General features: G+C 49.7%; 1 protein-coding gene across 9 annotated transcripts in view; it reads left to right on the top strand.

The window, feature by feature from the left end:
• Window positions 1-14342, top strand: part of Auts2 (activator of transcription and developmental regulator AUTS2) — a 1106765-nt gene that overhangs the window by 1087747 nt on the left and 4676 nt on the right. For all 9 annotated transcript variants that reach the window (XM_050166142.1, XM_050166146.1, XM_050166147.1 and 6 more), the window contains 4 exons: window positions 4771-4912; window positions 9933-10010; window positions 11419-11502; window positions 13137-13359. In XM_050166142.1, the coding sequence (XP_050022099.1) occupies window positions 4771-4912; window positions 9933-10010; window positions 11419-11502; window positions 13137-13359 (527 nt within the window). The remainder of the gene's footprint in view (window positions 1-4770; window positions 4913-9932; window positions 10011-11418; window positions 11503-13136; window positions 13360-14342) is intronic.

The following is a 14342-nucleotide window of genomic DNA, read 5'->3' on the forward strand; positions in this document are numbered from 1 at the left end:
GAGAGAGAGAGAGAGAGAGAGAGAGAGAGAGAGAGAGAGAGAGAGAGAGAGAGAACACGTGTGTATGTGTGTTTGAATACTACAGAACAAATCTTAGGAGTCAGTTTTCTTTACCATGTGAGTCTTGGATCAAGCTTGGGCTACCAGGCTTGCCGGTGGATGCCTTTACCAGCTGAGCTATCTCTTTTGTTTCTTGTTTGTTGGTTGGTTTGTTTTTAACAGGAAATTGGGAGGCTCGAGATATGACTGAGCAGTTAAGAATACTGACTGCTCTTGTGGAGGATTCAAAGGACCCAAGTTCAGTTCCCAGTACCCGTATCAGGCAGCTCACGACCATCTGTAACTTGAGCTGCAGAGAGTCCAATGCACTCTTCCAGCCTCCATGGCACCCTGCATGGGCATTCCCATGTGTACATGCTCAAACACAAATACACAGAAATCAAAAAATATTTTCAGAAGATTTAAAAAGATATTTTTTACATATTATGGACTTGGAGAAGTGATCATTTCTACCCTGCAGGAAGTCGAAGGTCCCGGGTGCTCATTGGCTGTGCGTATAATAATGAACGCTCGTGAACAATTATTCTTCTAGCCATCGCATGAGTCCTTCTGGAGGCTAGAGGATACCAGGTCCTCACCAGGACTACCTTGTGGCCAGTTACTGTACCCTCTGTAGATGAGCCTTGTTTCAAAAACGAGAGGGATCCAGCAAGGGTAGAGATGCTCCCCAGCACTTACATAATGGAAGGAGAGAACCAGCTTCTCCAGGTTGTCCTCCAGGCTCCTTAAGAGAGAGAGAGGGAGAGGGAGAGGGAGAGGGAGAGGGAGGGGGAGGGGGGAGGGGGGAGAGGTAGAGAGGGAGGACGCATACGCAATACCAATGGACTCAGCAGGTTATATTTACCCATTTATATGTAGATGTGTATGTAACAATTAAAAGAAAAAAGGGTGAGGTGACTCAGCAGGTAAGGGCACTGGCCGCCAACTCCAACTCCGAGCACCTGAGTTTGATTCCCAGACCAGCATGATGGAAAGAGAGAACTGACTCACTCCTGAAAATTATCCCCTGACTCCCACACACACGCGGTGGCGTGGAAATGCACCAACACAAAAATAATGAAAAGAAGATGTCCGCCTCCTCTTTGAGGAACGAAGGCGTCTCTTCGTTTCCCAGGCACCTGCTCTCCCTCACCCCCCATCAGTGAGCCTTGCTCACTCTTACCTTATTGCCGGGCGAGGCCTAATTAGAGCCCTTGGAGTTCAACTCAGCGAGAAAATGGGTGCAGTGTGAAAAGCTAACTAGGTTTGCCTGATGACTTCAGTTCACTCCGGGTTCTGCACGGCAGGGACAGTGGAACAGCAGGTGAGCCTCGTCTTCCTTGCAGCTCCCTGAGTTTAGCGAGATGAAGGATGGCAGAGAGGTCTCTCTCAGCAACTTCTGTTCCATGAAAGTGCCCCTGCCGACTTGACTTTCATTACCCCAATTCAATTAGCCAGACCTCTCGAACACGGGATGACTCAGTTCATCTTCTCCTCCCAGCGAGCGTTTTCTAATCCCCAAGCCCCCATTCTGCCTGTCGGACCTGATTCCCACTTAATGAGCCCGCACCGTCTACCATGCGGTATTAGCACTAAATAATTTGGCAACTAAATGAAAGGAGGGTGTTGCGAAGATTTTTATAGATTGACAGAGAATTGGAAGCTTGGTTTTGGGGTTTGGCTGTTCCTTGAGCGTGAGGCTTTCATTATGGCATTCACTGGAGATTGGTGCAGAAATTGCCTCTCTCTGTCTCTTGCTCCTGAATATACATTTATTCATTCTCTTAGTCACTCATGGATTCTTTGTGGAGACCTTGGGCCTACAGGCTGTGAGAAGCTCAGGGCACTGACCTTCTTGTTGTTGTATGTGTTCAGTAGTGAGACTCACTCCGTGGGGTGTGGGGGTGGGCGTATACATTTAAGGAAAAAGTAGTAGGCTGGGGACATGGCTCAGGTAGTAAAGTGCTTACCTTGCAAGCTTGGCAACCTGAGTTCAACCTCCAGAAACACACACACAAAAAAACTGGTCATGGTGGGTTACATTCCCAGTTCCAGAGCTTAGGAACTGAAAACAGATGGACCTCTGGCGCTTCCTAACCAGCCAGCCTCGCCTGGTGAGCTCCAGGCCATTGGTAGACCCTGTCTCTGAAAGAAGGTGGGCAGTGCCTGTCAGCCATCCCTAAAAATGCCCTATGTCCTCTGTAGGCACGTGCACACACATGCACACACATTGGTGAAGGTTCTGTGTGTTCAGAGAGGTCTATGGCTAGGTTTCACTTCAAGGGGGTTGATGGGGATGGAAGGGGGTTGGCTTATCTTCCCTTGCCTGTGATTTTTTCACTCCGTGTTAATGTAGGTGCCTGTCCTTTGTAAAGACTTCCTCCATTACACAGCAGGGAACAGGGGGTTCTTGAAACAGAAGAGAGTTTGAGGTAGGACATAGTATGGTCAAGATGGCCGAGATCATTAGAGGAGCCCAGGAGATGGCAAGAGCCAAACAGAAGCAGCTCCAGGCAGTGTGTGAGTTGGAGGATAGCAGGAAGTGCAGCTAGCCCTGGGGATAGACAGTGTCACTCTGGGGAGGCAGGAAGCTGACTGAGGGAGAGGGCTGTCAGAACCCTGGAAGGTGGGCACATTGGATGTCCTGCCATTCAGATGGCTACCGGGTAGGGCCAAGGAAAAGATGGTAGGCTAAGGATGCAGTCATTGAGGGGATGGAGCCAGCAGCTAGCCACAGGAGAAGACGGAGTGAGTCCATGAATAGGAAACACTTCACCTACCAGAGCCTCTGCCCAGCTCACAGTCTGGTTTGACTTCTCCTCCTCCTCTAGTAGTTGATGGATGTTGGAAAGGAAATGATGCCTGTTACTTACAAACATACCCCTCCTTGTGTGTGTGTAATGAGTGTTCATGTACAGTGTACATGTACAAGTGTGTATACTTTTGTGAGGCCCGATGTCAACCTGAGATGCTCAGCAGCCATGCACTTTGCCCTTTGAGGCAGAGTCTCTCATTGGCCTGCAGTTCACATACGAAGCTAGGCTGGCTGACCAGCGAGCCAGTGGGATTATAATCATGCACTGCTACACTTGGCTTTTTTTTTTTTTTTTTTTTTTAAGGTGCGTCCCAGGGGTCAAGCCCAGATCTTTATTTTTGCCTGCCTAGTGCTTTAGTCACGGAATTTCTCCCCGGCCTCTGTGTTCTTTAGAATATGTCAGAGTGATTTGATGGATGTGTTGTGATGTGTTAGAGTATGACAGAGAGCCATTCAGCAATTAATTTTGTACATCAGGCTGTTCTTGCAGAATTCCTGATGAAATGAGCTTTAAAAGACTGTCATCTTAAAGCTTGCAGGGAGAAGGACTGGGTAAATGGGTCAGCCAGTAAGAACACTTGCTGTTTGCCTTAGTTTGCTTTCTAGGGCTGTGGCTACACACGCAGAAAAGCAACTTGGGGAGGAAAGGGTTACCCTTCCGCGTCCCAGTCCATGACTGAAGAAAGTCATGGCAGGAACCTGGAGGTGGGAACTCAGGCAGAGGCTAAGGAGGAGCGACCACTTGTCCGGGGTGGCACCACACACGGTGGCTGGGCCCTCCCACATCCATCAGTAGTCAAGAAAATGTGCCACAGACTTGTTCACAGGCCAGCCTGATGGAGGCATCTTCTCAGTTGAACTTAACTCTTTCAAATTGACCCTAGCCTCTGTCAAGTAGACAAAAAAAGAAAACAGCCCCAAACCACTAACCAGCACACTACACTGTTCTTCCAGAGGAACTGAGTCTCCGTCCAGGAACCCATCTGGGTGGCTCACAACCACCTGCAACTCCAGCCCCTTGTAACTCTACTTCAGGGGGGGTCTTTTGCCCTTTTCTGGACTCTGTTGACATTCACACACACACCTTTCTCTCTCTCTCTCTCTCTCTCTCTCTCTCTCTCTCTCACACACACACACACACACACACACACACACACACAAAACAAATAAAGAAATCCTTGGGGGGTGGGGTTCGCACTCAGGCATGGCAGTACACATCTGTAATCTCAGCACTGGGGAGCCGGAGCCGGAGGCAGAAGGATGAGGAGGTTAAGGATACCCTCAAGGATGTCACAAGTTTGAGGGCAGCCTGGGATACGTGACACTCTGCTTCAGAATATACAAAAGACGCAGGTCTAGGGGTGTGACTGAGCTGTAAAGTGCTTGTCTTCCATGCAGGAAGCCCTGGGTTTCATCCCTAGCACCGTATAACGCATGGTGGTGTACTCCTGGAAAGGTGGAGGCAGGAGGAAAAGGAGTTCATGGTCGTCCTTGGTTACACAGTGGGCTCTAGGACAGGCTAGTCTGGGCGCTGAGATGGACAGGTAGGGGAAGAACTTGCAGACTAGGCCTTTACAACACAGTAATGGCCTGTGTGCGGAGTGGTACTAGTTTTTGAATAAATAGAAACTGGTGGCGCCTCTCAAACTGCACCATGGCGAAGACCGAGTCCGAGTTTTGCTATTAGACATTTCTGGTGTAGGAAGCAGGCATTACCTTGTAGCAGCCACTGCCAGTTCCTGGAAGGCCGGGCTGGTGTCCTGGCATCTGAGGCAGTGTTCTGACACTTGAGCCTGGCAGTCAGAGTCCACGTCCAAGGTTCACAGCACTGACCCACTCAGACCAGTCTTGGGCTACTCACCGATATCTCTTAGCTGTTGCCCCGGTTTCAACATCTCTCCTCCCTCTTGTTTTAGAAACAGATGCAGTCCGACCCACACAAGCTGGACTTCGGGCTGAAGCCTGAGTTCCTGAGCCGTCCTCCAGGCCCCAGTCTCTTCGGGGCCATCCATCATCCCCATGATCTGGCGCGACCTTCGACTTTGTTCTCTGCCGCTGGTGAGTTCAGGGGATGGGTTGGCATGGAAAGCTGGCACTTCAAAGTGATGTTTGGGCTCGGTGTCGCCAGTGACTTCATAGCTGGAGAGCACAAGTAACACCAGCTTGTGAGAGAGTGCTCCGCGTGGCTAGGGAGATGGGCCCTGCATCATCGGTGCCCATACCTTTTATTCCGTATGGACCAAGAGATAATCAGAGGCACGTGCAAAACTACTGGAAAAGATCAGCAAGCTTACCAGGGCAGATTAGAAGAGAAATGAATCCTAACTAACCTCGTGTGTTTGTGGCCTACAGAATAGTTAGTGGGTGTTTCCTCACTGTGGCCATCACACTGCCTTTTGAGGGTCTGAGGATGAAGGTGCGCAGTTAAGTTAGGTTAGCTCCGTGTGTGTGTGTGTGTGTGTGTGTGTGTGTGTGTGTGTGTGTGGTGGCGGCTTAGGTGTATCATGCCCGCACTGGGGAAGCAACAGCAGCAGAAACACTAATAATTCAAAGCAAGTCTGGGCTACGTGGTAAACTTCAGCACAGCCTGGGCCACGGTTCCTCAAAACAAACAAACAGGGTTGGGATATAGCTCAGTTGATAGAGCATTTGTGAAGATAGCCACTCAGCCCTGGGTTCCGTCTGCAGCACGACATAAATTGGGCATGGTGGCGCACACCTATGATCCCCAAGCTTAGGAGACTGAGACAGGTAATCAGGAGTTCAAGGTTATCCTCGGTACATAGTGAGTTCAAAGCCACCCTGGGCTACACAAACCTCTGTCTCAAAAAAATACTTTTTATAAATAAAGCAAGCAAACAACACAAAGGTAACTGCCCTGTAAGGGCAGAAAGAAACTCACTCCACTTGGTCCTGGCTGCCTGGTCTCCTGCAGAACGTACTGCCATTGCTTGGTTGACTTTGATGGTGGAGGAATTACCTGTAGGATTCAGAGTGCTCTGTCCATGAGACTCATGACCTGTTCATTCACAACGCAACTCACTTCACCTCTGAGAATGCACACTCCCCGTGTCTCCGCAATGCAGAAGGTCAGGCTGGGGAGGAGGGCAGAGGGTGTCAGAGGACTGCCCCTTTCCACTTACGGTACATATAGGTCAAATGTGGTAGCCCTATGGAATATTTGGGTAATATGATTTCATTTCTGTCGATATAACAGATAACCTCTACCAAAAAAGCAACTCGAGGAAGGAAAGGGTTTGTTTGGCTTACACTTCCAGGCGACAGTCCATCACTGAAGAGATGTCAGGGCAAAATCTCAAAGCAATTATTCATGTTACATCAGCCGTCAAGAGCGAAGAGAGAATAAACACATCCAAGCTGCTTACTCTCAAAGCTCAGGACCCTGCTTAGGGAATGGGGTTGCCCACAGTGGGCCAGGTCAATGAATAATGAAGACAGTCCCTCCAGACATACCCACAGGTCAAGGTGATCTAGGTAATGTTGAAATTCTCTCAGCAGGTCGTTCTAGGTGGTGGCAGGGGCAGTTGAAACTAAATAACCATAATAGAACTGGGAATGCGGCTCAGTGAGTAAGCGCACTTACTCACAATCTCTCTGTCCTCAGTTTGATTCCCTGGAGCCCACATGAGAGAGTTAACTCTTGGAAGTTGTCCTTTGACCTGTGCACATGAGCCGAAGTATGGGCACCTACACACACACACACACACACACACAAATAACCAAGCACTACGGGTCCTGTTGGTACCAAGTGTCCTTAATGACTCAGTGTTTTCTTTCCTCTTTTGAGCCAACCTGGTGAGTCTGGAACTCACTGTGTAGAGCAAGTTGACTCTGAACGTAGGCTCTGCTTCAGCCTCCTGAGTACTGAGATGACAGTTCTATCACACTGGGCTACTGTTTAATCTTTTTGGTTTGAGATGGATTTCTTGGTGTAGCCCTGACTGTCCAGGAACTCACTCTGTAGACGAGGCTGGACTCGAACTCGGAGATCTGCCTGCCTCTGCCTCTGGAGTACTGGGAGTATGTGCCCACAACACATGGCTTGCCTTCTTTCCTCTTTTATTTCCTTTTCCTCCCCCCCCCCAATCCTCTCTTTTGAGGCAGGTAGCCTAAGCTGGTGTAGCCTAAGCTGGCCTTGAACTTTTGGTCCTCCTGTCTCCACTTACCGAGGACCGGAACCACAACCCATGTGCCACCACACCTAGTTCATGGAGTGCCAGTGATCGAAGCCAGGTCTTCGTGCATTCCGGGCAAGCACTTTCCCTAACCATGAGCCACATCTCCAGCCCACTCAGTGTTTCTTAAAGCAGCTTTTAGCTCTCCATCCCCGCCGCAAAGCTCAGTAAATAGCTGAGAGTAGCGGCGCCCCATTAGCTGTAGTAACAAGCAGTATGGCTTCCGTCTGCTCGCGGTATGAATCTGAATGTATCCCTAGGAACAAAAACGGTGAAGGAGTCCACCATTTCTGACCCGAGGGGAACATGCTCTGCATCCATCCTGCCTACTGCCTTCCTGGGCTCTGATTCAAGATTCGTGTTTGGTAGACCCATTGACTCTTGCACTGAACAAGAGAGAAGTCCGGACATCAGTGCAGTAGCCCTGTGGTCAAGGCAAATAAATCACCAGTGGGGATGGATGGAATTGCCAGGGTCTCGGGTTTTCCTCCTGTGGGTTCTGCCTGGGGAATGTATTTGAAGGCTCTGTTACCATGGCACCAAACTCTGAGACACGGATACATGGAGAGCAATTTCGGGAGAGAAATAGAGAGATTTCTCCCCAGACTTCATTGCAGCCAAATGGATGAATTGGCTTCTTTTGCTTCAATAATCCTGGAAATGTGGGCATCCCCAGGGACCTGGGTCTTTGTCAGAACATTAACTAGCATGTTCTACGCAGTATGTGGCCCAGATTTTATTTGGCCGGCAACACTAGTGGTGACTAATGAAGGCTGTGGAATATGTTCACTTTGTGCAGAAGTTGGTTTTTACTCTTAGTACTTGTGGATAGATAACCCCTTAGGTACCTTCAGATCCTGGGATTCTAGCATTTGTCCTTATGTGCTGAGCCTTACTCTGCAAGCCCAGGCCCCCACGTCCCTTGCTGTCTCCAGGGACCGGTGATGCAGAAGAGAAATCAAGGGCTGGAGAGATGGCTAAGTGTAAAGTGTTTGTCATACAAGTGTGAGGACAGATGCCCTTGGTGAAGCAAGATAGCAAGGGCTGCTTTCCCAGCCCCCTTAGGGCTGCCTTCTGAGCCGGCTTTAACATTTGAAGCTTTGAGAAATACCGTTCTTCCATAATTCACACACACACACACACACACACACACACACACACACACACACTCACACTTCTGTTCTCTCCTCCCCTCCTTTCCCAGCTTCCTGCAGAAAAGGGATCTGGTGTGTTTTAAAGAAATATAAACTGAGGGGCTGGAGAGATGCCTCAGCAGTTAAGGACAGTTGCAACTATGGCAGAGGACCCAGGTTTGATTCCCAGCACTCTCGTGGTGGCTCCAAACTGTCTGCAACTTCTCTTCCAGGGAATCTAACACCTTCCAGCCTAGGTATGAACCAGGCACGTGGTGCTACATATGTACACACGTCTAATAGCTTAGGCTGACCTTGAACTCCAAATATAACTGAAGATAACCTTGAACTCCTGATCCTCCTTCCTCTACCTCTTGAGTGCTGATGTGGCTGGCCTGTTCTGCCATACCCAATCTATGCAGTGCTGGGGATGGAGTCCGGGGCTTTCTGCACGCTAGACAAGCATCCTACCAGCTGAGCCACACTGAGGATTTGGGGATTCAACCTGGAATAAAGTGTCTTTTCTGGCCCTGGAAATTAAGAGGCATCAGAAGCCTTAGCCTCCCGTCATTGAGTGTTAGCTCCCAGCAGAAGGTTTGGTGGTGCGAAAGCCTGGGTGCTAAGAACCTACACATCCCTCAGTAATGCGAATGGACTTGGCAGCACTGTCTGCAGCTTCAGGACCACTCATGAAGTGAAAAACTCATCCCTGGTGTGCTGAAGAAGCAAGCCCTGGGCCTGCTACTCTACTTTAGAGGCGCCTATGAAGCCCTGCAGGGACAAACTCACAAGCCTGTATCCCTGCAGACAAACTTGGTTACAGAAGGTGCCTGTGCTTTGGATGTGGCCCGATCCCACTAGCCAGGCCTAATGCTGGTGCCATCAACTTCATAAAGAGATACTTGCGGGAACAGTGGTTCTGTCAGGGAAGTGCTTACTGCGAGCACGAGGGTCTGAACCCATATAGCTAGTCATGGCAGTGTGCTGAGGAGGTGGAACCATGAGGTTCTCTGGAGCTGACTGGTAAACCAGAGTAGCAGGATTAGTAAGAGTTTCCAGGGTCATCGATAGGCGCTGCCCCCCAAAATAAGGTACAGGATGACTGAGGAAGACACTCCCCATCAACCGCTGGGCACCACGTGCACATATTTGCACGCATGTATGTACACATTCACACAGTAAATCAGTAAATGACTGTGCTTACGGTGGCTAGCCATCTTAGTTTGCTTTCTTTTGCTGTGATAAAACACCATGACCAAAAGCAACTCAAATAAAAGGGGGGGGGGGATTTTATTTCCATCATGAAGAGAAGTCAGAGCTCGAACCTGGTGGCAGGAACTGAAGCAGAGGACATGGAGGATGATTAGTTACTGACTTGCTCTATAGGCTCACATTAGCTTCTCTTATATCACCCTGGACCACCAGCACAGGGGTGGCACTGCCCACGTCAGTCATGAGTGGAGAAGATGCCCCACAGCCTTGCTCACTCACAGGCCAATTTGATGGGGGCATTTTCTCAAAGAAAGGTCCCTCTTCGAAGATGACTCCAGCTTGGTGTCCAGTTGACAAAAGCTAAGTGGGAAAGACGGGAGGGGCGACTTCTCTTGACCCCAACAAGAATATAGTCTGTTACCAAGTTGAATCTGCAGGAGCTGTGGATGCAATGGAGCTTGACTTCAACTTCTTTTCTTTGGTCCCTCTAGCACGGGCTTTTTCTAAACTCTGGTGTTGCTCTGCTTGGCTTTGCAGGTGCTACACATCCTACCGGGACCCCTTTTGGGCCACCACCTCATCACAGTAACTTTCTCAACCCTGCCGCTCACCTAGGTGAGTCAGAAAGACGGAGCAATCCTCCCGGCAGCCTAGCCATGGCACCCTCTAAGCCTTCTGAGGAGGGACCCTGGGATCTTCAGCCCCGGGGTGGGGTGGGGTAGCAGCCGCTGTGCAGTCAGGGAGCAGAGAGAGATGGATGCTGGTGCTCAGCTCACTGTCTCCTTTTTACTCAGTTCAGGACCCACCCAGTGGGCTAGGACCATACACACTAAGGGAAGGGTGGGCTGGCCCACCTCAACCTAATCTAGACACTCCACATCTGTACCCAGAGGGTGTCCCCCTAGGTGAGTCTAAATCTAGTTAAGTTGACAGTAGGTATTAACCATCACAAGGGACTTGAAACAGGGAAGTAGTCCTTGGCATCTCAGATCATGTGTGTTTAGGGTAGACTCACCCTACCTGTAGAGGTAGGACACTTAAGGGTTCTTCTAGAAGGACAGATGTGGCAAGCGTTGTAAGAGAGCTGCACTGAAGAGCTGTGCTTTTTGCTTTTGGTTTTTCACAATTTATTAACAGGTCTCGTCTTAGGAGAGGCATGCTTCCTGTGCCTTCTGTTTAACATATCCAGGAAGTGTGCAGTCCCTGGTGGGGAATATATAGGAGAATTATATTATTATTATTATTTGGAATTCTGACGCAAGGTCTCTATAACTCTGGCTATCTTGGAACTCACTATGTAGATCAGGCTAGCCTTAAAACTCAACAGAGATTTGTCTTCCTCTGCCTCCCGAATGTTGAGATTTAAGGCATACACTACCACCACCCAGCTTTTATTACTTGTATTTTACCTGTATGGGTGTTTTGCCTTCATGAATGCCTGTGTGTGTGTCTGCATTGCCCTTGGAGGCCAAAAGTGGGTATCAGGTTCCCTGGAACTGGAGTTGACAGTTGTGAGCTGCCCTGTGGGTGCTGGGAGTCACACTCCAGGTCCTCTGGAAGAGCAGTGGCGCTCTTAACCATGGAGCCCTCTCTCCAGCCTGGCATCGTCTCCTTTTTGTTCATGCATGTAATCTCAGCAGATAGAAACGAGGCAGGAGAATCAGCTCAAGTCTAGCCTTGACTAACATCAAGTCTGAAGGCAGCCTGAGTTCAGTGAGACCATGTCTAAAGCCATGAGAGGAGAAAAGAGACTCACTCAGAGACAGAAGCCTTTTGTGGACAGGAAGGCAGCTGAGGATGCCGGCTCCTGAGTTTGCCCGGTGTCATCCCAAGTGCAAGGGTGAAATCAGAAAGGATGGCACCCTGGAAAATGACCCCCTTGGGACTACACTCAAGCACAGGAATGGAATGCGTTTACACAGTCCAGCGGGAGAGTCTGTCGTGTTCCCAGCTCCTGGAACACCTGTGTTCCTCACTGACATGTCCCTGACCACCCTCTCTTCCTTCTCCATCTCATTCACAGAGCCTTTTAACCGGCCGTCTACATTCACGGGCCTCGCCGCAGTCGGCGGCAATGCCTTCGGTGGACTTGGAAACCCTTCAGTTAGTGAGTACCTCTCGATTTTTCTGTCTCCCTTGCACAATTTCTCTGACCCATATTGGTTTTTTAGACCTTTGGAGACGAAGGGAGGCCTTCAGGAAAACTAATTTAAGCTGAGTATATGGGTCAGTGATAGAGCACTTGCCTAAAACCTAGGGGCGCGGCTCAGTGATGAGAGCTTGTCTAGCATGGGCAAGGCCTGGAGCTCCTTTTCCTGGCACCACCTAAAGCCATATAGAAACAGAGGGAAGGGACAGGTGTGGCGGCGCACGCCTTTAATCCCAGCCCTCCGGAGGCGGAGGCAGGGGGATCTCTCTGAATGTGAGGCCGCTATCGAGAGAGTTCCAGGCCTGCCAGAGCTGCGTAGCAGGACCCTGTTGAAATGAAAACAAAGGTCCCATGAAAGGATAGTGTCGTCTGGAGATGGAAAGATGTAGCTCAGTTGGAAAGAGTACTTGCTGCTCTTCCAGGGGACCCAGACTTGGTTCTCAGCACCCACCTGACAACTCCTAACCACTGTAGCTCCATTGCCAAGGCATCTGGCGCCTTCTCCTGGCCTCGACAGGCTGGCCATCAGGCACACACATGGAATACATGTATACGTGGAGGCAAACACCCATGCACGTGAAGTAAACATAAATGTGTGTGTGTGCTTTCCCAAGAGGGTTTGTCTAAAGCAACGATGGGTTAGAACATTCCAAACACAGGGGTCAGAGTGAAGCTGGTTGAAGTACACAAGCCGTGTTGTAAGCAGAGCACGCTGCTGACCCAGGCTCTGTGTGTCATTAGTGGTGGTGTGTTCAGTCACTACAAGACATTTACCTTCGCTCCAGCTGAAAAGAGGAAGAAAAGTACAGTGGAGAATAACGGGCCTAGTGATGTGACTCAGGGGGTAGAGCACTTGCCTGGCATGCAGAAAGTCCTCCGTGCCCAGGAGTACATAGACAGGGAAATGACACAAGCCTGCAGTCCCAGCTCCTGGGAAGATGGAGGCACTGGGTCCATCCTTAGCTACTTAGGGAGTCTGAGGCCATGCAGGGATCCATAAGACCTTGTCTCAGAAAGAAAGGAAGGGAGGGAGGGAGGGAGGGAGGAAGGAAGGAAGGAAGGAAGGAAGGAAGGAAGGAAGGAAGGAAGGAAGGAAGGAAGGAGGCAAGCAAGCAACAGAAACCCAGCACACATTGTCCAGGACGTGGTCCTGCTTGGTCTTTTCGGGTGGCCGTTGTAACTAATGCTGGAAGGAGTAGCATTTGGCAGGCTGTGGTAGGCAGAGGGCCGGTGGATGCTGCTGAGCTGGCCTGTTCATCTGCCGTGTGGTCATAGTGCACTTTTCTGCATGCCTGGAACTTTGCATGCCTACCTGTGTCCGACGGGGCATCTGCACACACCCGCTCCGTCCCTTCTCACTTTCTCCTCTTCATTGAATTTAAAAAAAAAAAAAAGCTGTGAGCTGCCTCTGCAGTGTAGGACGAGTGTTCCTCTAATGAGTGTGTTAATCTCCTTTCCTTTTCCAGCTGCCAATAACATGTATTCATTTTAACTCTGAATGCTGTTAAAGTTTTTGGTAAGTACCTTCACTCCGGCAGGTTTCTATCGAGATTTCTCTGAAACCTTTTTTGTTCTCCACTTCACCATTTCAGCACCCAACTCAGTGTTCGGCCACAAGGATAGCCCCAGTGTGCAGAACTTTAGCAATCCTCACGAGCCCTGGAACCGGCTGCACCGAACGCCTCCGTCGTTCCCGACCCCTCCGCCCTGGCTGAAGCCAGGGGAGTTGGAGCGCAGTGCGTCCGCTGCAGCCCATGACAGAGATAGAGATGTAGATAAACGAGACTCCTCCGTTAGTAAAGATGACAAGGAAAGGTACGGAAAGAAACCGCCCTGTGCAGCCCTGTGCCACGCTCCAGTCAGAACCAGCCGCCTCCCCCTCTCCCTTGCCCCAGCCTTGTGCTTGTGACCACTGTAGCTCCCCAGGTCCTCGCCAGTCGATCCCGAGCGGCCCTCCCCGCACTCTATGGTACCCAGCAGATGGTGACCGTCAGCTGTCACTAGAACGTAGTGCAAGGTGCCTGTCTCAGACGCAGTGACCACATACAAGCCACCCAAAGCCCCTGGAACGTTAGCGTGTCCACGTATACACATCTTCCTACAGACAGCCAGTTGGAGCTTGGAGCCAGACACACACACAGCATGTATCTGCCATGTTTGCTTTTGAGTCACCAAGCCCATCCAATCACCCATAGGTTCTTTTGGTTTTTGTTTGTTTGTTTTTTTCCCCCCTCCCTTTTCATTTACTTCTAGTAAGTCATGTGTACATTACCTCATCCTCTTTTTTTCTCAAGTGCCATCCAAACTCAAAACCCTGGGGCCCACAGACGATCAGTACAACTTTGTGGTTGTTGCTTTGACTAATCTGACTTCAGACAGCGGCACCAGGAAGCTCTGCTTTGCGTTTGGTTTCCCAGGGAATTATTAATGTTATTAACCATTGTTGTCTCCATACTAACTAACCCTTTCCTTAAAAAAAAAAAAATCTATCTTCAAAGAAGAAATGTCTCAGTATTTTTGTGCAGACTGCCCAACCCACATTCTTTTCTTTCTTTCGGCTGTTTTAATTTTGAATGAAAAAGTGTTAAGTCCTGCCAATATACACCTGGCAAAAAAAACATACGAAACAAAACACCCCAACCCCTGTTGGTAATGTCTTTGTGTATTTAGGATTGAAATTTAAGGTTGCTCAGTAGGTAATGCCCTTAGCCCGGCAAGCGTTAAGGGCTTGAGTTCAGATCCTCAGCATCCCATACAAAGCTGGGAACAGTCGTGAGTGAGTGTGTGTGTGTGTGTGT

The sequence above is a fragment of the Alexandromys fortis genome, unplaced genomic scaffold, assembly GCF_014885135.2.
Source record: "Alexandromys fortis isolate MF-2015 unplaced genomic scaffold, M_Fortis_MF-2015_v1.1 scaffold_151, whole genome shotgun sequence".
In the NCBI taxonomy this organism is placed as follows: domain Eukaryota; kingdom Metazoa; phylum Chordata; class Mammalia; order Rodentia; family Cricetidae; genus Alexandromys; species Alexandromys fortis.